The sequence below is a fragment of the Bos javanicus genome, chromosome 26 (genome assembly GCF_032452875.1).
Source record: "Bos javanicus breed banteng chromosome 26, ARS-OSU_banteng_1.0, whole genome shotgun sequence".
Taxonomy (NCBI): Eukaryota; Metazoa; Chordata; class Mammalia; order Artiodactyla; family Bovidae; genus Bos; species Bos javanicus.
This window is the reverse complement of record NC_083893.1, coordinates 43,093,633-43,117,181: the sequence shown is the minus strand read 5'-3', so window position 1 is coordinate 43,117,181 and position 23,549 is coordinate 43,093,633. Positions and strand designations below refer to the sequence as shown.

Genomic DNA, 23,549 nt, shown 5'->3' with positions numbered 1-23,549 from the left:
TGAAAACGTGCACTCCCCCCTCTGCACTCACCCCCCCGGTAGTTAAGGTTTGTTGTTAAAGATGTTTGAATCCTTGAAAGCATGCAAAAACATACCTCAGTTATCAGGTACCTGTGTTCCTGAAATCATGATGCATCATACTTTGAGAAGAAGAGACTGAGGGTCTAAGTGCTGCTGGGGTTTGCTTACAGTCCCGTGGCTGGTTGAGAGGGGTCCCAGGTCTTTGGATCCCTAAGCCCTCTCTCTCCTGTTTTCTAAGTCATGTGGAGGGTGGAGTGTATAGCATTAAATTTGTCTATAAAATGGGACAACCACATGATGTTTTCCTCTTAGATTACCATGACGTGTAAACAGGATTATCCATATAAATCTCAGCCTGCTGTCTGGACACCAGAAAGCCTTCGCTAGATGTTAGCTCGTGTCACTTTTATTCTTGTCACTAAGTGGCCAGAGCCTTGCTCTGGATTTCTGCCAAAAGCTTGCTCCTTCACTCATTCATTTAAAAACTCTTCAGAAGATGCCCGCCCCTGTGCCAGGCATGGTTGATGTACAAGGAACTCCACTACCTAAGCTGATTTGATTTCAGGATTGAGCATCGCTGACCCTACCTTTGTGGAGCTGACAGTACAATGGCTCAGACAGTCACTGGACCGTAGCCACGCCTCTTTGCCTGGGAGCCAGGGTGGCTGGTGCGACTGGGTGAAAGCTGACCTTGCCACTCCTTGAGCCTCGAGTTCTGGGCAGGTTTCCCCTAGCGTTACTCCCTTATGTGATGGTGAGGTGCAGAGAGAGGTCATAGGCTTTGCAGCCAACACACCTATGGTTGGATTGTGGTCCTGCCAGTGGCTACACGTGGGGCTCTGGGAATGTTTTTAACCCCGCTGTGCCTCAGTTTCTTGTATATAACTTGGGGGTCACAGTGCAGACCTCAGAGAGTTGCCATTAGGAAGGGAGCTTGCAGGCTTCGCTGGTGGCTCAGTGGTAAAGAATGTGCCTGCCAATGCAGGCAGTGTGGGTTCAATCCCTGACCTGGGAAGATCCCACATGCCTTGGGTCAACTAAGCCGGTGCACTGCAGCTACTGAGCCTGAGCTCTAGAGCCTGGGAGCTGCAGCTCCTGAGCCTGAGCACCACAGCTGGAGAGTACTCCCCACTCACCACAACTAGAGAAAAGCCCACGCAGCAACAGAGACCCAGCACAGTCAACAAGAAATAAATAAAATTAAAAAAAAAAAAAAGAGAAAGGACCTTGCGTGGCAGGGGTTGGACCAATGTTTGTTACCTTCTCTTTTCATCATCCCTGGAGCCACTTAAAACCCTAAACTGGGCCGATGCTTTGAAGCATGCATCTCAGTCTGCACAAGGAGTGGTATTTCATTTCTAACGTCAAGTGTCTACAAACAGACTCCACTCGGCTTCCTTGACATGCTGTGCGTTGTAGGATTGTCCTTGCTTTCTCGCCAAGAACCGTGGAGGTGGGTGGGTCCCACAGCACCCTGCTAAACTTGTCTCCAGTAGGTTCTGCCCTAATAGAAGACCGTCGCCATAGATGTGCAGCGTTGAGTGGAAAATCAAGCACCTAAATCTAGCACTGATTTGGATTACTACTGGAAATAATAAATTGAGCATTTAGGAACAGTTTCTCCCCAAGTTTGGTTTCAGAACAAGAAAATCGTGGGTTGTGTCACGAAGACCTTTAGCATCTCAAGCCTGTTGAGAGTCTCAGGCGATGGTGCAGTGTGAACATCTCGCAGCTTCTTGTCTACCCTGCCCCTGGCTGTCCTGTGCTTTGCAGAGAGACGGGGCCATCTGGCCAGTATCGTCCGTACATCTGGCTGTTGCGTGAAGGAGCCGGAGCAGGTTACCCTCTGGGAGAGTGAGCGGTCCTGGAGGATGTTAGATCTCGTTTGATCTCCTGCCTTCAGCTGTTGGAGATCCCGTGGGTCAGCGGGGCAGCCCTGTTGTTGGGTGCTTTTTCAGCCCCCTGAAGTAATGCTGGTTCTCCCGGCTCTGCAGACACTCAGGGGCTGGTGAGCTTTGCGGCTGCCCTCGAAAGGGGATCTGTCATTCTGAGCGTGGGAGTTTTTCTGGAACCTCTGTCCTGGGGTTCATTGGGATGTTCCAGAGGGGTGGACTGGCCATTTTTCATACTTGTAGCCTCAACAAACAGCGGTCTGCACACCATGGATGCTTGATAAACATGTGCTGCCCAGTGGGAACTACTAATAAGGAGAGAATACTTCGTGTGTTTGGGAATTAATTGTCCAGCTTTTTTGCCTGGCGTAAGGCAAGTATTGCACCAGGTTTTCAGTCCTTGCTGCAAAATGGTTGGCTTCTTAGTGGCCTGAAAACATAATAGATGATTATGATATGAGTATAATGATAATGGGCTTTTACTAGGGAGGAGTTCATTGCAAATCATCCATTCAGGAGTGTCAGGGCTGAAAGAGGTATTCCTGACTCCATATTTTCTGTACAAGATACAGGCTCAGAGATGCAGGGACTTGTCCGGGGTTATTGGCCAGGTGAGTGTCAGGTCTGAATGGTGACCCCTTGGGAAATCTCAGCTTTCAGGGGCCACACCCTGTGGCTCGCTGCCTTATTGGAGACAGATGCTCACTCCAAGGGGCCTCATCTTTCCCCAGGGCGGACGTCCAGTTATCCCAGGCTCTCCAGGGCTCCTCACCCAGGTTATGGAAGTATCTGAATGATCCCAGTCAGCTCTGCTTTTTAATATCCTGTTTTGGCTGTAAAACTTGGCTGTTATTCTGTCGTCTGTGTGCCTGCCTCTAGCTGCCACCTGCCTCTTCTCACTCATTACTTCATATTAGTTGCAGATGGGAAAATTGGACACCTGTACCTAGAACTATATATACACTGAAAGCAAGTAGCCTGGAATGAAGAAGGCCTAAGGGTTTCTCCTGTAACAACTCAAAGAATACGTATCATTTATTGAGGCTTGCTGTGTGCCAGTTGCTAGGCTAAGCATTTTATATAGATTATCTCATTTCCTCTTCACATCCATGCTGGGTGGAGATCGTTTTATTTCCATTTTACAGATGAGGAAATAAAGTCACAGGACAGTGAAGTTAGTTACCCGAGATCATTAAGCTGGCTCAGACTTGAGTCAGATTGAAACACAAGTCTGCCTCACTCCAAAGCCTGCGAAGCTTTGTTCTGACGTCTCAAAAAACATTTTTGCTCCCTCCCAACTTTCTACCAAGTTGCACATCATTTGGTTCCCTGGGCAGAGGAGGAGCTGGCTGTATATTTGCAGAAATTTGATCTCAGAGAAAATGTCTCTTTCATATAGATATATTTTATGTAATGAAGGAATAGTTTAGAATGTGTTTTCTATACTGTAAAGCATGTGTAGTGGTCATTATTAACAAATAAAAATTTGATGATGAGCTTAATACAGAGTCATTATTAACAAATAAAAATTTGATGAAGAGCTTAATACAGAGTCAAGTACGCTTTAAAAATAACTTTTAAAAAACTACCTGTGTGGATGTGCCATACATTTTGAGTGAGCCAGGGAGATTCTGCAGGTCAGTTTGAGAATCCTGTCTCAAACAAAACACAGATGAGATTTCTCGGTCACCGGGAAAGGTGAAATCTGGCAAGGAAACCAGAAGAACAGGATGCAGGAAGAGCTTGCTCAAGGAGAGAAGCAAGGAAGAAGTTATAGTGACTGTAAAATAGGCAAGGGGGAAGTTTCTTCATCAGGGAGTAGGGAGAATGGGGTCAGTTGTTTGATTACCAGAACATAGTAGCTGTGGTTGTCATAAATACACATTTTGCCAGAAAATAACCTGGTATGTGACATTTGGGTAGTTTTGTCTTGATTTGGGACCAACTGCCATCTGGGTTTTCAGCATTATTTTGGCATATCTACTTTTGGTGTTAGCCGAAGAATTCTCCAGGGCAAAAGCATTGATTCAGTTGATTCACTGGGTCTTCTTTGGATGAATTCAGTTCAGTTCTGTTCAGTAGCTCAGTCATGTCTGACTCTTTGCGACCCCATGAACCGTAGCACGCCAGGCCTCCCTGTCTATCACCAACTCCCGGAGTTTACCCAAACTCATGTCCATTGAGTTGGTGATTGATTACTTTGGCCTGAATTGCTCACTGAGATAAACATACTTTTTGAAACTCTTCAATGCAGAATCATATCAGCTTAACTTAGTAAAGTCTATTGTTTGTAACCTGTAGAGGGGTGTATTGGATAGCTTTTATCACACAGCAAGATACCCTTAAACTCAGTGACTTAAAACAGCAGCCACTTATTATTTCTCATGTGTCTGTAGACATTGGCTGGGGGTCAGCAGGGTATTGGCTACTCCAGGTGGGACTCAGCCAGGTGGCTCTGCTCCACGTGTCTCTTGCCCTCCTCTTGGCCATGCTGCTGTGTTCTTCCCACAGCGCCCGTAAAGGCAGAAAGGGCAGGTGGACACACTCGGCCCGTCTGAGGCCTGGGCTTGGGACTGGCCTGCTGTCACTGCGGCCACATTCTGTTGGCCAAAGCAGTTTCCAAACCCAAGTCAAAAGGTGGAGAAAGGTATTACACTAATTTGATTAGAAGAACTGCAGAGTCCTTTATGTGGTGAAGGGGGTGAACAGAGAGAGGAATAATAAGCTGGAACCAAAGGTCAAACTGCCATAAACAGTAGTAAACTGCTACTTTCCAATTACTTCCTGTGGGCCAGGGCTGTGTGTGTTTAATAATAGCTAAGATTTATTTGGCACTTACTGTGGGCCAGAAATTCTTCTACACGCTGGACACACATGGGTTCTATGAGTGTTACGAGATTATCTCCAATTCACACCCAAGGAAACAGGAGAGAGGTTCAGTGGCTTGCTCAAGGTCAAGGTAGGGGAACCCCGCTCCAGCACCCAGTCTTCAGGGGACTATGTGATCTATGTGTCAAGGACTGCTGAGAATACAGAGACCCAGGTCACTTAAGGGACCTGTCCGAGGTCACCAGGTGGACACAGCTAAAGCCTGCTGGCCCACATGACTGCTGACCATATTCTTCCCACTGTGCTATTGACCAACGTCGTGAATTGAGGAATGTAGCTTTCTTTATTCTATTTACTGATTGTGATGTGGCCAAAGGCATGAGATCCAGGTATGAGACTGAGACTGAGCATCTGTTGTTTGTACAGAATTCTCCCCTCTCCTTGAGCTAAATGTGAAAAATATTCCTTTTGCCACTTGTTGATTAATATTCCTTGGGAAAAAAAATGTATTTTCATATACATAGCCTGAAGAGAAATGTCAGCAGTTAGACAAAGTAGTCAGCAGAAGGCTTTGTGTTTTAGTAAAGATTAATTAAGACCCATCAATTTTTTTTCTTTAAAACCTTGAAGTAAAAGAATGTAATTAGCTATTTTTTCCCCTCTCTATTCCCAGAGGGCAGATGTAAATGTTCTACCTAAATGAAGCCATTTATTTAAATTCATCCCGATTTCTTTGGAAGTTTTGTACATCTTTCTTCTGCTATATCAGCTTATAGCTACAATTATTTAATAAGGTTTTCCTAGGGTGAAATTGGATGCCCTTTATCGATCTTAACGCTGAGGGGGCATTCAATTACTTAATCTGAAGTGCTATATCTGGGTCTCTCGATTACAATTTTGTTATAAATGGCTTGCTAATGATGCTTGGGGTGCATAGGTTAATAGGGGCCATCTTAGCCAAGGCTGGGTAATTGAACGCTTTCTATTTTGGGACCGGTTATCTGATCTCTTACAGTGGTACTGGGTTCCCACAATTCCAGCCTGCACCCACAGGGCACAGCATTGAGCCCTGGCTGGAGGGCGATCTCACTGAAATGCATGCCTGCGGACTCTGGTTTAATACCCGAATGGGAGAGCCAGGGGTCCTGGCTAATCGGAGTCCACCGGCACCAAAACGGGGACATTCCAGACAGGTGAAGTGGATATCCATTGCTTATTTCTTAAGAAAGAATAACCTGAGTGTTAGGTTTCGGAATGACTGTTCTTGGTGTATAGAAAATCTCAACACAGGAAAAAAAACAGCAATCCATTTTCCTTTCAGTCTAGCTGCATGAGTTCCCAGCTATATGTATTTTAAAGATCCTTTTGAAAGAATCCAGAGTGTGCCTCCCTCTTTGTGTGTGGACGGATCCCAGCCTTCCAGGCCTTCCAGAGTCTGGTCCCTGCCTTTTCTCCCATCTGTTTCCCACCCGTTTCCTGCCCCATAATCCAGAGATCTGCTCTCCTGATGGTCGCCATGGTTTTGCTCTTCAGCTTCCCTTCTTTGCGGGATCTTTACTTCCCTGGTCCCTACATGACTGGCTTCCTTCTCATCAGTCAGATGAATCCACCTGAAATAGGTCTTCCCTGGCCATTCTCTCCACTTTACTTCCCCTTCTTCTAAGGCAGCAGTTCTCCCCGGGGATGAAGGTCAGGGATGCTGCTAAACATCTACAGTGCATGGAACAGGCCCCCACAACAAACCATCATCTGGCCCTGGTGCGGCACGGGGAGCCCCTGTTCTAAGGGTGTCGTTGTTTTCTCCCTTTGTGTTTTCTTCCAGCATCTGAGACGATGTTACTCATTTGTGACTTTTTAAATTGTCTATTGTCCTGCTATTCCCCTAACTCCAGGTGGAATATAAGTTCCAGGTGAGGCAAAGGTCTCCCTATTATGGTTACTGCTGTACCAGTCCCATCCACTTGGACGAGGGTGGTCTGGAAACCTCAAAGCTCCAGGCCCTGTTCACAGCAATGCACTCACTACTCATATGGTCGTTGTTTTTAATCAAGTATTTTACATACTATATGCTGGTCAGATGTTTCGATAAAACATGTAAATGTAACAAACATTTTTTTTTTCTCAAACAGAGTCTCCCGGGGGGATTTTGCCACACTGGCAAAATCTCCAACTCTCTAGATACCAGCTGGGTGTCCTGTAATTCAGTTGAATTCTTCTAGTAACTCCCTGGAATTAGCACAACTTTCACGGGTTAAGGGCTCAGTCCTCTGAGACTGGAGCTTCCCTGGTGGCTCAGCGGTAAAGAATCCTCTTGCACTGCTGGAGACTCGGGTTCGATCTCTGGGTCGGGAAGATTCCCTGGGGAAGGAAATGGCAAGCCACTCCAGTATTCTTGCCTGGGAAATCCCATGGACAGAGGAGGCTGGTGGGCCACAGTTTGTGGAGTTGCAAGAATCGGATGCAACCTAGTGACTAAACCACCACTACCACCTCTGAGACAGCCCCTGCTTCAGACCTGAGTCACAAGTCTCGGGTCCCCAGGCTACCCACACTTCTGTTTTAACGGCTGCAGGGTCAGAGGTTCCTACAGTCCTTTCTCAAGTTCCTTAAGTTGAATGATGCACGGTACTCAGAAAAGCACCTTCCTTACTATTATGGGTTCGTTACAAAGGAGACAATACAAGAACAGCCAAATGGAGGAGATGCACAGAGTGAGCCTCGGGGAGGGTCATGGACCTTCCAGGCCCTCTCTGCATACACCACCCTCCCAGCACCTCCACGGGCTCTCCAACCAGAAAGCTCTTGGAATCCTGTCATTTAGAGGGTTTTTATGGAGGGCCTGCAGCTCATGGGGTCGCAAAGAGATCCCCTGGAGAAAGAAATGGCAGCCCACTCCGTATTCTTGCCTGGAGAATCCCATGGACAGAGGAGCCTGGCGGGCTAGTCCACGGGGTCGCAAGGAGCCGAACACAACCGGGCGACTGACACTTTCAGACCTGGACGTGCACCTCGGGCGGCGCCCAGTGCAGGGTCCTCCTTCAGGAGGGATCTGGAGAATTAAAGGGGGAAGGGATGAAGGAGTGAATTATAGGAGATAACATTGGATCTGAGTGTTTAGGCTCTGCAGGCCTCTGGAATTGTGTCACTAGTTTTCTGCTCCCATTTTACAAAGTGAGACTTGGAGTGGGAGGTCTGGCTGGAGGATGCAGCCGGCCCAGGGGACAAATCCTCTGGGCTACTGTGTCCCAGGCCTCTCTGTTGAGACTGTCAGCTTCTCTGACTACTCAGGTCTATTTATTTATTGTGCTTGTCTTAGAAAACCTTTGTTCTTGTTGAGGAATGTTTTGCCCATTCTGGTGGGTCCAGATTTTGTACATTTTTGTCTTGGAGCTTCAGAGACCATGTTTTGGAAAAGATCTAATTAGGCCTCCTACAGCCAGAGAGACAGAAGGGTGCAAACTGACTCCCCCCTGCGATGCTGGCTGGAATCTCATTTTAACCCCATTTGGCCTTGTCTTCGCTGTGTGAAAAATGTTTTCTTGGCTTAGTGACGGGGTTTCTGAGTAGGGGAGCTTGCCCTTTTGTTTCTTTGGTTTGGGAGAATTGTTTGTAGCAAGTGATGGTTCAGGGCTGGTTGAGCAAGTTGGAGGCAGAGGCCTGAGCCTTGAGGTTTCTGCCGAGTCCCTCCAAAAACTCTCAGGGATGAGGGGGTGGTGGAGCTTGAGATGTTGGCCTGGTTCCGGGCTGTTTGCTCCCACGACTCCCTCTCCTCTGTGCTTCTCAGAACTGCTCTGACCCCTATCTCAGCCTTTACTCACTAGCATTCCTCAAACTGCTTCCTTGAGACATCAGTTAGAATTCCATGGTCAATTATGTTTTGGAAATGTTGTGTATTATAGTCCTCTCTTATGGCTTCACAGTGAAAAGGTGAAGTCTGCTCTAAAGAAGTCTGTGTCACCTGGGCCATTCTACCATTCCTCCAGGTAATTCAAGCCCTGAAGACCTATCGAACATGCAGAACATTTTGTGGAGGACGTTTTAGGAATACTGCATGGTTATTTCATGGTTATCATGTTTTGATAAAACATAGGCCTTTCTGTCCAAGGGAAGGGGATGTTGCTGCTGCCAAGTTGATTGCTTGGCCTCTCCGCCAAAACGAGGGGGGCTTTATGCAGGGTTAGTTAACACCACCTTCCCTGGGGACAGTAAGGATTGTTGGAGGGTGTGTGTGTGTGTAGAAGTGAGTCTACCACCTGTAGCTGATTCTCAGGTGCTAAGGAAAGACACTGTGATGGGATTGCCCATCTTTTGATTCCACTTCAGACGTTCTTGGTATTTACTGACAATGAAAAACATAATAGTAAGAGTCATCGATGATGCTATCATTATTCATGTTATCTCTCCTTTATGGGATCTTAAACACCTGACCTGCCTCTTGAGAAATCTGTACGCAGGTCAGGAAGCAACAGTTAGAACTGGACATGAAACAACAGACTTGTTCCAAATAGGAAAAGGAGTACGTCAAGGCTGTATGTTGTCACCCTGCTTATTTAACTTCTATGCAGAGAACATCATGAGAAACGCTGGGCTGGAAGAAGCACAAGCTGGAATCAAGATTGCCGGGAGAAATATCAGTAACCTCAGATATGCAGATGACACCACCCTTATGGCAGAAAGTGAAGAAGAACTAAAAAGCCTCTTGATGAAGGTGAAAGAGGAGAGTGAAAAAGTTGGCTTAAAACTCAACATTCAGAAAACTAGGATCATGGCATCTGGTCCCATAACTTCATGGGAAATAGATGGGGGAACAGTGGAAACAGTGTCAGACTTTATTTTTTGGGCTCCAAAATCACTGCAGATGGTGACTGCAGCCATGAAATTGAAATACGCTTACTCCTTGGAAGGAAAGTTATGACCAACCTAGATAGCATATTGAAAAGCAGAGACATTACTTTGCCAACAAATGTCCGTCTAGTCAAGGCTATGGTTTTTCCAGTGGTCATGTATGGATGTGAGAGTTGGACTGTGAAGAAAGCTGAGTGCCGAAGAATTGATGCCTTTGAACTGTGGTGTTGGAGAAGACTCTTGAGAGTCCCTTGGATTGCAAGGAGATCCAACCAGTCCATTCTGAAGGCGATCAGCCCTGGGATTTCTTTGGAAGGAATGATGCTAAAGCTGAAACTCCAGTACTTTGGCCACCTCATGCAAAGAGTTGACTCATTGGAAAGGACTCTGATGCTGGAAGGGATTGGGGGCAGGAGGAGAAGGGGACGACAGGGGATGAGATGGCTGGATGGCATCACTGACTCGATGGACGTGGGTCTGAGTGAACTCCGGGAGTTGGTGATGGACAGGGAGGCCTGGCATGCTATTCATGGGGTCGCAAAGAGTCGGACACAACTGAGCGACTGAACTGAACTGAACTGAAACATGTGTAGGCATTCTGCAAAGTTTTCACATGCATTAGCTGACTTAGTACTGTTACACACTTGAAAGGGACATACTTTCATCCTAATTTTACTGGTGAGGAAACCAGAGCTTAGAAAGGTTATGCTGCTGGCTCGAGGTCACACGGTTAGCTCATTAGCAATGTTCTACCACTGCTAAAAACCATATAGTTCTCTTCTTTTTTTTTGCTGTTTTTACAATGTCTACAAAGAAGTGTCACTTGGGCAACAATACATTTTATAACTGCAGACTTCTATTAATGGATTTTTAAGAATCATGTTTTCCCAAGCATGATGAAAGTGAAAAATTGTTTCAGGGTCTGAAGTTTTCTGTTACTTGGGGGAGTACTACATGTTGGATTTAATTGCTTAATAACTTAAAGTCAAATTTTTTTTAATATGATACATTCTACTGAAGGAGAGAATCATTTCAGTGTTTCTAAATTTTCATTAACTTTTGCATCCTACACTGATAATGTTAGCTCTAGGTTAAAAGACTATTAGTGCTGTTGGGAGGGGACAAAATATTTTCTCTGCCTGCTCCCATCTTAACTATTCTCTTTAGATTTTTTTTGTTGATTTAAAAGAGTTGTTATTTCAATTCATCCCTCAAATTTAGAATGACTAACTGTGCATGAATCTAAGAATGATTCCAAGTTGGGAGCAAGGGTTCTAGTCACTTAGCTATGTCCAGGCACAGACATTATGGAATATGTGGGTTGTGTGAAATAAGAGGTGTTTAATAAGGTGCTGGTGGAGCTGGTGTTGGGGTCACATTTGGTGGCAGAGACTGAACTCCAAAGCCAAACACCAAGGACCCGACACTTCTCCCTTCATCCTATATGATTTTCAGTAACTTGCTTGTGACCTAGCCAACGTGGCTGAAACTTAGAAGTGGAAAAGAAGCGGGAACTTCTCTCCTTGGAAGATGTTCCCAGGGTGATTGCTGTCATCATCTAATGTAATAAAACCTCTTTTCTTTGTTGTTTAGGTAATCTGACATCTTGAGGATTTTGTTCCCCATGAAGAGGAAACATTTCAAAGGAACTTTAGGATGTGAAAGAAGAAATCTCCATGGACTCTGCGTGGATGGTGCGTCTGTCCATCTCTCATTGAGGCCATGAGATCTTCTAATCCCTTGGGTGTTTCCATGTTCTCCAGCAAGAACACTTCCACTTCATTTGGTGCCATGGGAAAAACCTGAAGGTCAGGAATAATTGCTCCTGACCTTGTGGCTTTTTCCAGGATTACAGAACATGACAGTTGGACATCATTCGTGTTATCTTTCAGAGGCAAACCAAAGAACGTGATCCCTCATTCTCTGGTGTTTTGGCACCTGCTCATTTTTACTCTTGTTTCTGTTGCTTGTGCCTTCTGATCATCTTATGTGATCACTGAGCCATCCTTCAAGTTTCACAGCACGACTTTCAGGCATCTGGACTCCTCAGAGGCTTGCTCATGGCTCAGTGGGCCAGCATCCAGGGGCATTATCATGAGGCACTGCATTAATTGCTGCATCCAACTGTCACCTGACGACGTACAGACACAGCAGGTCAGCTGCCGAGGAGGTTCACATCACGGTCGCCAGGAGTGCCCAGTGTGCAAAGCAGAAAACAAAATTGTGTTTCGAGTGGACGGTAAGCAAATGAACTTGCTGGCTGTTCTCGAAGTGAGGGCTGAAGGGAATGAGAGCTGGGGTGGGTTTTTGCGCTTCAAGAAGGGGAAGCGATGCAGCCTCATTTTTGGATTGATAATAATGACATTGGTGATGGCTTCTTACATCCTTTCTGGGGTCCACCAAGAACTTCTGATCTCATCGCCTTTCCATTACGGAGCCTTCCCCAGCAATCCCAGCTTGATGGAGGGCGAAAATCCGAGTGACGCAAAAGAGCATCATCACCAATCCTCTGTAAATAATATTTCATACGTGAAGGACTATCCAAGCATTAAGTTAATTATCAACAGCATCACATCCAGGATTGAGTTCACCACCAGACAGCTCCCAGACGTAGAAGATCTCAAGAAGCAGGAATTGCACGTGAGTAGCCCGATGCGCATCTCCATTGACTGATTTTCCTATCATCACCTTTGGCAGGAAAGTGACCAAAAATTTCCCAAGTGTAATAGTGGTAATTTGACAGCCTTATGGATGAGGGTTCACTGAGAGGGCTGTGTCCATGCTGTTAATGCCAACAAGGGAACTCTGTATTAAATGGCACAGCTAAAACGGTTGAAGGAACCCCCCTTTCTAATAATTCCTTTCTGGGATGTTTTGCTTGAAAGGTGGTCCTGGCAGTTAAAATTACTTTTGTAGATCACTCTCTAGTCTGTCCTAAATCACAGTGTTTGTCTCTAACGGCCACTTAAATATACAACTATATAGTCGTGTGTGTGAGTAAAATAAATCATGGTAGAATGGATTTTGATGGAACTTGTATTTTCATTCTCTTCATATTTTATTTTTATTGGGGTTTTAGGAAAAGCATGGTCATTGTTTACCAAGTTTACTTTTAGTATTTAGTCATCATCCAATAATACTTCCCATGCGAACGTTGTAATAAGCCTCAGTGTAGGATCATATTGAGGACAGAGTGTGTTTTCCCCTCTCAGTGTGTCTCTCCGTTTTGGTCTCTTTCTGTTGCAGATGTTTTCCGTCATCCCACACAAATTTCTTCCCAACAGTAAGAGCCCCTGTTGGTACGAGGAATTCACAGGCAGGAACACCACCGACCCCTACCTGACCAACTCCTACGTACTCTACTCCAAGCGTTTCCGCTCCACCTTTGACACGCTGCGCAAGGCTTTCTGGGGCCACCTGTCCCACGCACACGGCAAGCACTTCCGCCTCCGCTGCCTGCCGCACTTCTACATCATTGGGCAGCCCAAGTGCGGCACCACCGACCTCTACGACCGCCTGCGGCTGCACCCGGAAGTCAAGTTCTCTGCCATCAAGGAACCGCATTGGTGGACCCGGAAGCGCTTCGGTGCGTGCCGCCATGTCCCCACGGCAAGGGTGCTTCAGGCGCCTTCACTCCGTCACTCCTTCCGGGGTCAGGGGAGTGGGAGCCCTGAGACTGACCTGAGCGGGGCATTCTGGGAGGTTCCAGGAGGAAGGCAGGTGGGGAAATGAGAAAACACGCTGAGAGGCGGCGATCAGAGAGTTCTGTGGTTTAGAGATCCCCAGGCAGACACCCAGCAGGACTGAGTACCCAGCTTCTGATCACCTGGTGAGCATTTATACAGTGCTGGCAATGTGCAAGGCCAGCGAAAGGGTGCCGGATGGGCACTCTTCTTGTCCTGAAGGGCCTTGGGACATGCGTCATCCAGGTGGACGTTTGTTGGGGCCTGTCCGCTCCCAGCTCCCAGCTCAGTGCTGTTCCTGCTGGAGCCTCCGCACCCACACCCCTGCACTAGGAGGAGGCAGGAGAAAGAAAGGCGGCTGTGTCTGGCCAGGTTTCAGCTTCCTGCTAGAGCATCCCAGGACCTGAGCCTGTCACTGAGCTGCTTCCCGCCTCTTCTCTGACGTGCCTGCCCCTTGGGCCTCAGAGGGTCAGAATGAAAGCCCCATGAAGGTAATTCTGGGCCCCCCTGCTCACAGCACCCCTTTCCCAGGAGGTTGACAGTAGCCACCACCCCATGACTCCTGCAGGCTGGTTTCTGCTCCACCCAGCCCTGAGCCAGCCTGAGCCACCTCCTCAGCCCCCAGGGTCACTGTTTCCTCTCCTCAGCCTTTTCCCTTCTTCCAGGAGACGTTTGGTCACTGGAGCTAAGGGATGACAAATGCAAAAGTCTGGGTGAGCCTGGAGGGCGGTTTCCATGGAAAGGACCTAGGTTGCTTGGAAAGAAATTTTGAAAGCTTTTCTTAGTACAACCTAAGTTGAGATCAACTCTTAGTGTGTTTCTGACAGACATTTGACTTAATCCTTTTGATGTTCGTCCCAAAGTGAATAGAAGTGTAAATATGTCTTTTGTGGTTTGGCAGCGGTAGCTGTGGAAGCCAGAGTTTCTGTGCTCATCTTTAGGGGGCCCTCCCCTGCAGAACTCACTGTCTTTCCCTGTGAAAACCAGGTTCCTGCTGGTCAAGGGGAGAGTCATGGGGGCATGCAGCCTCTGGAGTCTGGTGTCTGGTATCACCTTGAACCTCTTGCTGTTTTGCCTGTGGATACTCTCTCTCCACTTTACATTAACCTTGGTGGCTGTGGTTTGGGGCAGTGTGTTGTCAATACATTTTCAAGGAAAATTTACCCACCTCTCAGGCAAGGGACAATTTAGGCTGCTTGTGGCTGATGCCAGAATCACTCAGGTGTCCATCTAGGGACCATCAGTTCTCCTTATTGTTTGGAGAAATGGATAGACTTCCTGATGGAAAAGAACCTCTGGAAGGTGCTGGGGAGCCCTGACAAAAAAAAGATGAATCTGAGCTTCAGAGGATATGGCTCCTCTGATAGAAGGTGTTTTCTTGTGATTCGTCGTGTGTATTCTGATGCCATTGCTGCCCCGCCCCTGGGGGACCTCACGTGGTGCCCGTGTTAACCAGCCCCGACCTCTCTGGCCCTCTAAGTAGACCCGATTATAGTTCTTTGAACAGGTGTGCCATCCTTTCAGGGGCTACTGTGCACCCGAGTGGTGGTGTGTTCCATCCCTCAAAGCACATATGGCTCAAAAGAGGGTGGCCGGTTTGCAGACATTCCTCCATCTCTTGTAGCTCATGGGGTCAAGCCTTGGCTGCTGCAGTGGGGCCCTCAGACCTTTCCATCCGTCTGTGGTCACTCCCTGGAGGCCACCAGCCCAGCGTGGTAGCTTTGTCCTCAGTAACCCCTGCTTCCTGGTTCTTGTAGGAATCGTCCGCCTGAGGGACGGGCTGCGGGACCGCTATCCCGTGGAAGACTACCTGGACCTCTTTGACCTGGCCGCACACCAGATTCATCAAGGACTGCAGGCCAGCGCTGCGAAGGAGCCGAGCAAGATGAATAGAATCATTATCGGTATGGCTTCCGTGGAGCTCCTGCCATGGGCCAGGCCGGGCTTCACTGCACCTGCAAGCATTTGCATGACATTTGCCCTCAGCTGCTGAGTGCCTATTTCCCCAGTGACTCCCCCCACGTCTCTCCCCCTGTGTAAAATGTTCATATTGTTTGTGCAATTTTCCATAAAGCAAAAGCGTTTAGTAGACTCTCTAGTTCGTGGAGACTCAAGTGCACCTGAAACGGCTTTTTAAAAACGTTGCCGTTTCTTGCTTTTATTAAAGTTAAGCTTGCATGCTGGATTTCTTTTCGTGATACGCCCATCTGAGTAAGTTTGGACAGGGGATCATGAATGCAAAATGAACCAATTAGTCATCGGTTTAATTCTTGTGGCCTCTTCTGGCCTCTGGGACCCTGTGAAGATGGAGGTGGCCTCTCCTGAAATAGACACATCTCTCGTGCATCATGGGTGACTGATTGCTGTTGGAAAAGCTTCAGTCTTGTCAGCCTAATGCCTTTAGACATTCAAAATGAGGTGGTTTGATTAGCAATCATTTTTTTTTTTAAATTCACAAGGATGTTTTATAAAAAACACATCTGTTCACGCTCTCTATTGGCTTCAGCTTAAAAGACATTTATCCACTTACACCTCTGAGAGAGAGAAATCAAATCACATATTTTTCTTAAATTGGTTACCTGAGGCAGCGATCTATTTTTTCGTTTTAAATCTATTATATTTTGATTCTCTGAATTCGGTTACACTATCAGTGACTAAGAAGAATTGTAATCAACCATCTGAAAGACGGCTGTTTACTTATATGTCCCACGTCCAAGGGGACAGACTTACATGCTGAAGCTCTGATTTATTTATTTTTAACTCGAAGAACTCGAGTCCTAGAAGCCAGATGAGAGCATACCCTCTTACTCAGTCCGAACTGGGTACTAGCTGTTTTCTTGCAACCATGAGTTAACACCCAAATTACAAATCGTAACTAATATTTGACTGCGGCTCAAACACACTGTGGGCTTCGCTGGTGGCTCAGTTGGTAAAGAATCTGCGCAGTGCGGGAGACCCTGGTTTGATCCCTGGGTCAGGAAGATCCCCTGGAGAAGGAAATGGCAACCCACTTCAGTATGCTTGCCTGGAAAATCCTATGGACAGAGGAGTCTGGCAGGCTACAGTCCATGGGGTCACAAGAGTTGGACACGACTTAGTGACTAAGCCACCACCACCCTTACCATATACCTCTGGGAAAATCTCTTGTTCTTGTGAAAGAGCTAAAAGTCTATACATCCTAAGGTTGGGAAATAGAGCCTAAGCTAATGAATAAAAAAAGGAAGGCTTTAGTTTGGTTTTCTCATTTTATTTACTTCTAGATTTAGAAATGAAAACTAAAGAATATATCCATGCTCTGATGTTTACCTGAAGCAGAATTTGTTGAGTTTTATGGTAGATGGAAAGCTGGCATCTGGCCCGGGCTGTGCCACCAGCGAGCTCTGTGCCATGAGACAAGTTGGTCTTTGTGTTCCTGAACTCAGTCTACTCATCTGTAAATGGGTTTGTTGGACCAGATCAGTTCTGGGTTCCTCCAAACCCTGAAACTCTGCTTCAGCTTCTTCTGGTTAGATCCCTGGAAGAAGCTTACTGGTCTTTCTTCATCTTGGCCAATGGATCATAGAGAGCCCTTTCTCGGTCGTCTGGGCTAATGGCTGGAGTCAGGAAGGACTCCAGTGGCTGGGTTCTCTGGGCTGGGGATCAATAGATGTGGAAAGGCTGCTGCCCTCTCTCAGGGCTCTCAAGGTCCCCTGCTCTGCCCTGTCAAAGTGCTCAAGTGAAGCTCTGATGGTTTATTGAATTATTGATCTTCTCCTAGGTTGTAAGGTTTGAGATTAAAGGGGATTGTCTGTCTTGTTTCTGTCATCTATCTATAGTGCCAAGCACAGTGCTGGGCACATTTTAGACACCAAATCAGAGCTTTCTGCATGGATGGATGAAGGATGGGTGAATGATGGATGGAGGATGAATGAAAGATGGATGGGTAGATGGACAGACAGATAAATGGACAAGCATAGAACCAGTTCATTTATGAAATTGACAAAATTTGTGCCAACTTAGTTCTAGGTACTTTCCTTGACCTAATATTCTCTTATTCATTGTGAGTAGAATTTTCAAAGGACTTCAGATTGGCTTGTTTTTTTTCTGTGTTCTACGGTATTACCTCTTAAAAAAAATAGAAAGAAAGAAAGATCAGAATAGAAATACTCACCTGGACATGATTGCACATCCAACAGAATAAATAGGAGCCTGCTAACTCTCCGCATAACTGTGATGTGCTCATCAGTGATCAAAGAGACTCAGTCTTCAAGCTCAGATTTTCCCTGAATAAATGACTTTGAGACGTGTCATATAGTCCCGTGTACGATGTCGGGAAATCAAATGTATAATGAATTGATTGATTTGCCTTTCTTTCTGAATCTCTGAAGACTATTCTTAAAAAAAAAAAAAAAAAGGAACCAGTTCAAGTCTATGAGATAGAAATGCTGAAAGGTCTGTGTGTTGGCCTCACCCCTGGCCTAGAATGTCCTTAACTGACCTCATCATGCTTCAGTCATGCAGACCGTGATCAAACAGGCTAGAACCAGCTTCCCGTTCACCCAGCCAGCACCGAGTGAATCCCAGCTGTGTGCCAGGCCATGGGGTGGGTGGGCACGGAGGACCAAGGTCCCATGAGCCTTCCCGCAAAGCCTCCCTCTTCGAGTGTGCTTGGGGACTGACCCTTGTGATTTCAAGGGAAGATTGATGTGGATTGCCTGCAGTTTCCTAATGAGAGTCAGCTTGCCCGAACTCCTCCTTCACCCCTGATGCCTTTTGAAGGAAACCATCTAATATGTTCCCAGCGGGCCCTTAAAATGCCACGGAGCTGTGCGCCATAGGCAAAGTTAAACATCGTGAAATTGGGAGGCCAGATACTCATAGAGATTTTTCTGTCACATCCTGGAGAGAGGAGCTGGGAGGAAGAGGGATGCTCAGTGTGGCTCAGATCACCTTTCATCTCCAGATGGAGGTCCTTGCGGGGAGGGGGTGACGGTGTGGCACAGGGCGGTCATCAGCCTCCTCTTCCCAGAGTCTGGTCTGCCCGCTTCCTGGACCAGCTCACCCGTGCACAGCTGTTTTAGACGGCATCACAGCCGGGTGTGGCCCCTAGTTTAGGCCGCTCTGCGGGAGCCCGTAATTCAGCCCCACTCACTTGCAGCGTTTTCTGTTTCTAGGCGAGGCCAGCGCCTCCACCATGTGGGACAACAACGCCTGGACGCTCTTCTATGACAATGGCACAGACGGCGAGCCCCCCTTTCTGACCCAGGACTTCATCCACGCCTTCCAGCCAGACGCAAAGCTGATTGTCATGCTCAGGGACCCTGTGGAGAGGTGAGCAGTGTATTCGTGGGTTTTTTTGTTTGGGGAAAAGAAAAGGCAGTTTTGAAGGCCAGTCTTCCTTCTCATCGCAGGCAAGATTTTCCTGCTTCTTCTTTAAATAAACAGGCTTAACATGTGATGTTACTGCTATTTCTTATGTAAACGTTATTCTTGGGGCAATCTTCACTGCTTCTAAACAAACTGTGGATTGTTTCCTTAGCCATTCTAACCCTAGCCTGCGGGCCTTCAGCCTCTGCCGGTCTGGCCTGGGGATGTGGGACTGCCCCTTGAGTGATGTCCAGGCGTGAGGAATGCCCTTGGAATCAGGGGTGTCGGATTTCTCTGTAGGGTTTAACTCCTATAGTTCTTTGTCCTCTGCCTTGATTGATGTCTTTATCCTGTCGGCTCTGAAAGTGCCAGCTGCACCTTTCCGAGAGGAAGAACACGACAGAGCTGCTCTGTTGTGCAGTGTGGCAGCTGCTCTGTTGTGCAGTGTGGCAGCTGCTCAGTGTGGATGAGGCCAGGCTAGCGTGGTCCCGAACAGACTGGGTGAGGCTGGCGGGCCAGCGCTAGGCCATGCTGATGTCATTGACAATGGCTGTGTGCGTGGCAGAATCTTAGGGCTGCCAGGACTTAAAATCATTTAGTCCATCACGTCCCCTCTGGCCTGACCAGTACCCCTGCCCCAGAGACAAGAGGCTCCATTCTGGTCCAGGAGTTCCCATCCAGGACAACCCAGTTCCGCTTAGACAGCCCAGTGAGAGCATCCTTCCTACATTGACCCCAAGGCTATCTTTTGGGAGTGTCTACACTTTGGACCCATTTTTTCCCCATAGAGCTACATAGATCAGGTCTAATCCTTCAAATGGGAAAGCCTGCAAGATATAGAAGATGTTGTCAGGGCCCTGTGTCTTCTTTCCTTTGGACTAAATGCCTCTTGTTATGGGTTATTATAGGGGCTTCCCAGCTGGCACTAGTGGTAAAGAACACGCCTGCCAATGCAGGAGACATGAGATGTGGGTTCGATCCCTGGGTCAGGAAGATCTCCTGGAGGAGGGCATGGCAACCCACTCCAGTATTCTTGCCTGGAGAATCTCATGGACAGAGGAGCCTGGAGGGCTGCATTCCATGGGGTCACAAATAGTTGGACAGGACTGAAGTGACTTAGCACACAGCACAAGAGTTATTATGCCCCACGCCCCCACACATGCCAAAGATGTGTGTGAACTTGACCCTGTTGGGAAATAGAATCTTTGCTGATGGACTCAGGTTAAGATGAGGTCACACTGGAGGAGGGTGGGCCCTAACCCAGGAGCTGGTGTCCTTTTGGGGAGAGGAACTGTGGGGCCCGGGATCCACAGACACGGAGAAAGTTGCGTGAGAATGAGGCAGAAGTGTGATGCTCCCAAACCCCCGAGGACCGCCAGGGATGGCCGGGACTGAGGCCCGGAACAGACTCTCCTTGGAAGCCCCAGAGTGAACCAGCCCTGCTGACACCTGGACTTCAGACTTTGGGCTTTCAGAACCGTGAGAGAATAAATTCCTGCTGGAATAAGCACCAAGTCGGCGGTAATTCATTATTAGCAGTCCTAGGACACTAACCGGAGAAGGCAATGGCACCCCACTCCAGTACTCTTGCCTGGAAAATCCCACGGATGGAGGAGCCTGGTGGGCTGCAGTCCCTGGGGTCGCTAAGAGTCGGACACGACTGAGCAACTTCACTTTCACGCATTGGAGAAGGAAATGGCAACCCACTCCAGTGTTCTTGCCTGGAGAATCCCAGGGACGGGGGAGTCTGGTGGGCTGCCGTCTATGGGGTCGCGCAGAGTCGGACACGACTGAAGCGACTTAGCAGCAGCAGCAGCAGGACACTAACACACCCCTGGTTCCTTCCTCGGATGGCAGACATTGCTGGCCCTGTAGCCTTGTGAATGATAATCGTTTTAAAAACACGTATAATCTCCCACCCAGATAATCGATATTTTTATTTTGGTTTGTTTTCTTCCAAGCTAATACTTATCTATGCAGAGAAGTGTTTTGTGTGTGTGTGTGTGTGTGTGTGTGTGTGTACAGCTGTGTGAATATACAGTCTCACATCTTGCTTCTTTCGTTTCGAACTCTTGGCTTACCTCTGTGGGCCCCATGTGGGTCTTGGAGTGAACGCCGGGCCCTGCAGTGATCTGGTCAGAGAGCTGGATGGCCCCTGCCCCGTCCCCACCCCTGCAGACCCCCTGTGGCGGCCATCTGGATGCTGCAGATGGTTCCACTCTGCCTGCTGCACCTCCTCCGCCTCGGGAGTCCCTCCATGCCGGTCCCGAGGCTGCCCTGACCTCGGGGCAGCTCGCCATGTCCTGCCTGCCGCTTCCCACACATCGGGAGACAGGAATTCGGCCCTTCTGCTCAGGGAGTGGGCTGGCACCCCCCCCAGCTTGAGAACAGTTGACCCAAACCAGCGGTGCTCTCGTGTGTACGTGATTACATAACCGTCAGCCTTGAAAGGCCCGGTGACTAAGTGACCCCGCACTGCCCGCAGAGGTGTTTCCACAGCTGCTCCCGCAGGCCACCCCCACTGCGGCTCACGAGCCTGGAACATTCTCTCAGAAAGAGGGGGGTAGCACACTGCTTGGCCAGTGTCTTCCCGTCACATCTCCCTGTTCCTCATTCTGAAGAAGGTCACCTGCCTCGACTATAGAGGGCCGAGAAGGTGAGACTCGGCTCTGTCGCCCCCTGGGCACAGAAACAGGAGCCTGGGGGACAGGCTGCTCATGCCAGCTGCAGGCAGACAGGTGTGGGTGTTGCGGTCTGCAGTTCAGCCAGGGCTAAGGGGTAAGTGTGGCACCCAAGAGGGAAGGAGCAGCTAGTGGAGAGTGCAGAGAAAGGCCTTTCTGGAAGAGCTGAGGCCAGGCGGGGTTTTGAGGGCTGAGTAAAAGTTTGCCAAGGAAGGAGCGAGGGACATAGTCAAGGGGAAGGGGCAGGGAGGATGGAGAGCGCAAAGGAAAGGACTGCATGTTCTCTCAGAGAGTGGAGCCAGCTTCCGTGGGCGCGTCCCTCTCCCCACAGCTCTCATTCCACCTCTGGGGACATGGGAACCGTGAAGACAATCTTTGGACAGCAAGGGCCGTCATGCTGCCCGGGTTCAGACACAGAACCAGGGGCCAGGCCTGCCTGACTCACCTCTCAGACCTCAGCCCATAGTTCCTCTTTTAGTAGGTGGCCATCCCAAGGAGTCTTGCCTCCTTTTTTTTTTTTTTTAAAGAACAATGCTCTGTTTATACTGGAAACTGAAAGTTCTTGCCTTCCTGCCACTCACTTAACAGAAGGAGTTCATCAGTTACAATGTTCACTGATTCCCAGTCACATGCTGGGCACTCCTCTTGGTGCTGAGCAGGCGCACATAGACGCCTGCCCTCCAGGAGCTGCACTTTGTCAGGAATGCGAGGCACTGATCCTCACGCACGTGTGATGGTGCGGAGGAGGGCAGGATGCCATGGCAACACACAGCCTCCTCAGGAAGCTGACCCTGCCGAGGGGCTGCTGACTGTATTTCTCATCAACTGCTGTGTCACAGATCACCCAGCAACCTGGCAGCTGAAGACAGCACACTTAACTATCTCACACTGTCTTCCATGGGGCAGAACCCAGCACAGCTTTGCTCTCCCAACGCTGTCGTCAAGGTGTCACCAGGGCAGGGTCTCATCCGAAGGCTCAGTAGGGGAAGGATCTGCTTTCGAGCTCATGAAGTTGTTGGCAGAATTCAGTTCCCCAAGAAGTGTGGGAAGAGGGCCACAGTTCTTTGCTGGCCATTGGCTAGAGGCTGCCCTCAGTACCTTGCCACTGGGCCACCCCGTCATCAGAAGCTGCTTGCCCCATCAGAGCCTGCAAAGGAACAAGCTGCTGCCAAGTTGGGAGCCTCCATGTTTTGTCATCTGAGCACAAGAGTGACAGCCCATCTCCTTTGCCACATTCTCAATGAGAAACAAGTCACGTGGTCCAGGACACAGGCAAGGGGAGGGGACTGCAGGGAAAAATCCCAGGGTGAGGAGAGGATCTTCGGGACCATCTTAGAAGTTACCTACTTCTCTGTGCGGCTCTCTCGCTCCTCTGGGAAACCACGCCCTTACAGCCGGAAAGAGAGGCGGCGCCGGCAAGCCACGTGCGCAGGGCAGTGTGTGCGCGTGTCCATCTTCTGTGGGGGTTACTGACAGCAGCAGCTGTTCCATTGCTTATTAAACGTTGATAAAGGATGGAACAATAGGAATTTCTTCTCTTTTGAGCCCCGTGACTCACGGCCTGTCCGAAATGGCTGGCTCATTTCCCATCGCCACCAGAAAGGATGATAAATACTGGGTGTTTAGGTCACTCTTGAAGAAACAAACAGTTGGAGCCATGAGTCTTAACTGGGTCCCGGGCTATCAGCCACTTAAGCCGTTCTGTGACCTTGTACTTCTGCAAGTGGGAGATTCCCTGAGTTTCTCCCTGCCCGTGGGATTGGACCGAATTTTCTTTCCTTGTACAAATAGGCTCGGAGAGGAGTGGGGAAAACCTTCATTTCTAGTTTAAATTCACATTTAGTCTTTATGTCTGTAATTGATCAAAGGCAGAGAGTTTGAAAATGTTGGAATTGTAAGCAAAATCAAATCAACCACTTTAAAGCTTCCAGAGAAGCAAGCCCATTTATCTTTCTGGCGAGGAAGAGAGAATACTGGAATGTGGATGGGATGGTTCTTTAGGGCCAAAGGGCCAACCGAGAATTCCTGTTGCAAGTTTCTCTATGTAAGAGATAATGACAATTTAAAATTCAAGTTTCTCGGCTAAATCGTCCCAGTTAATTAAAAAGAAGCCAACAATTACAAGCAGGGTTTTCCTTCATTTAGTTCAATTCTTAAGTAAGACTTCTTTTCAACACTGCCCACATTGGCCGCCTGCCTGTTCATTTGTGAGACAGTTGATGGAGTTTGACTCAGTGCAGAGGTGGTTACAG

At 48.2% G+C, this 23,549-nt stretch overlaps 1 protein-coding gene across 3 annotated transcripts in view; it reads left to right on the top strand.

Annotated features, from left to right (window-relative positions):
- Positions 1-23,549, top strand: part of CHST15 (carbohydrate sulfotransferase 15) — an 80,352-nt gene that overhangs the window by 33,235 nt on the left and 23,568 nt on the right. For 2 of the 3 annotated variants that reach the window (XM_061403802.1, XM_061403803.1), the window contains exons 2-5: positions 11,181-12,227; positions 12,834-13,173; positions 15,028-15,174; positions 18,424-18,580. In XM_061403802.1, the coding sequence (XP_061259786.1) occupies positions 11,682-12,227; positions 12,834-13,173; positions 15,028-15,174; positions 18,424-18,580 (1,190 nt within the window). In that variant the 5' untranslated portion in view covers positions 11,181-11,681. The remainder of the gene's footprint in view (positions 1-11,180; positions 12,228-12,833; positions 13,174-15,027; positions 15,175-18,423; positions 18,581-23,549) is intronic. The other variant, XM_061403804.1, reaches the window with a different exon arrangement.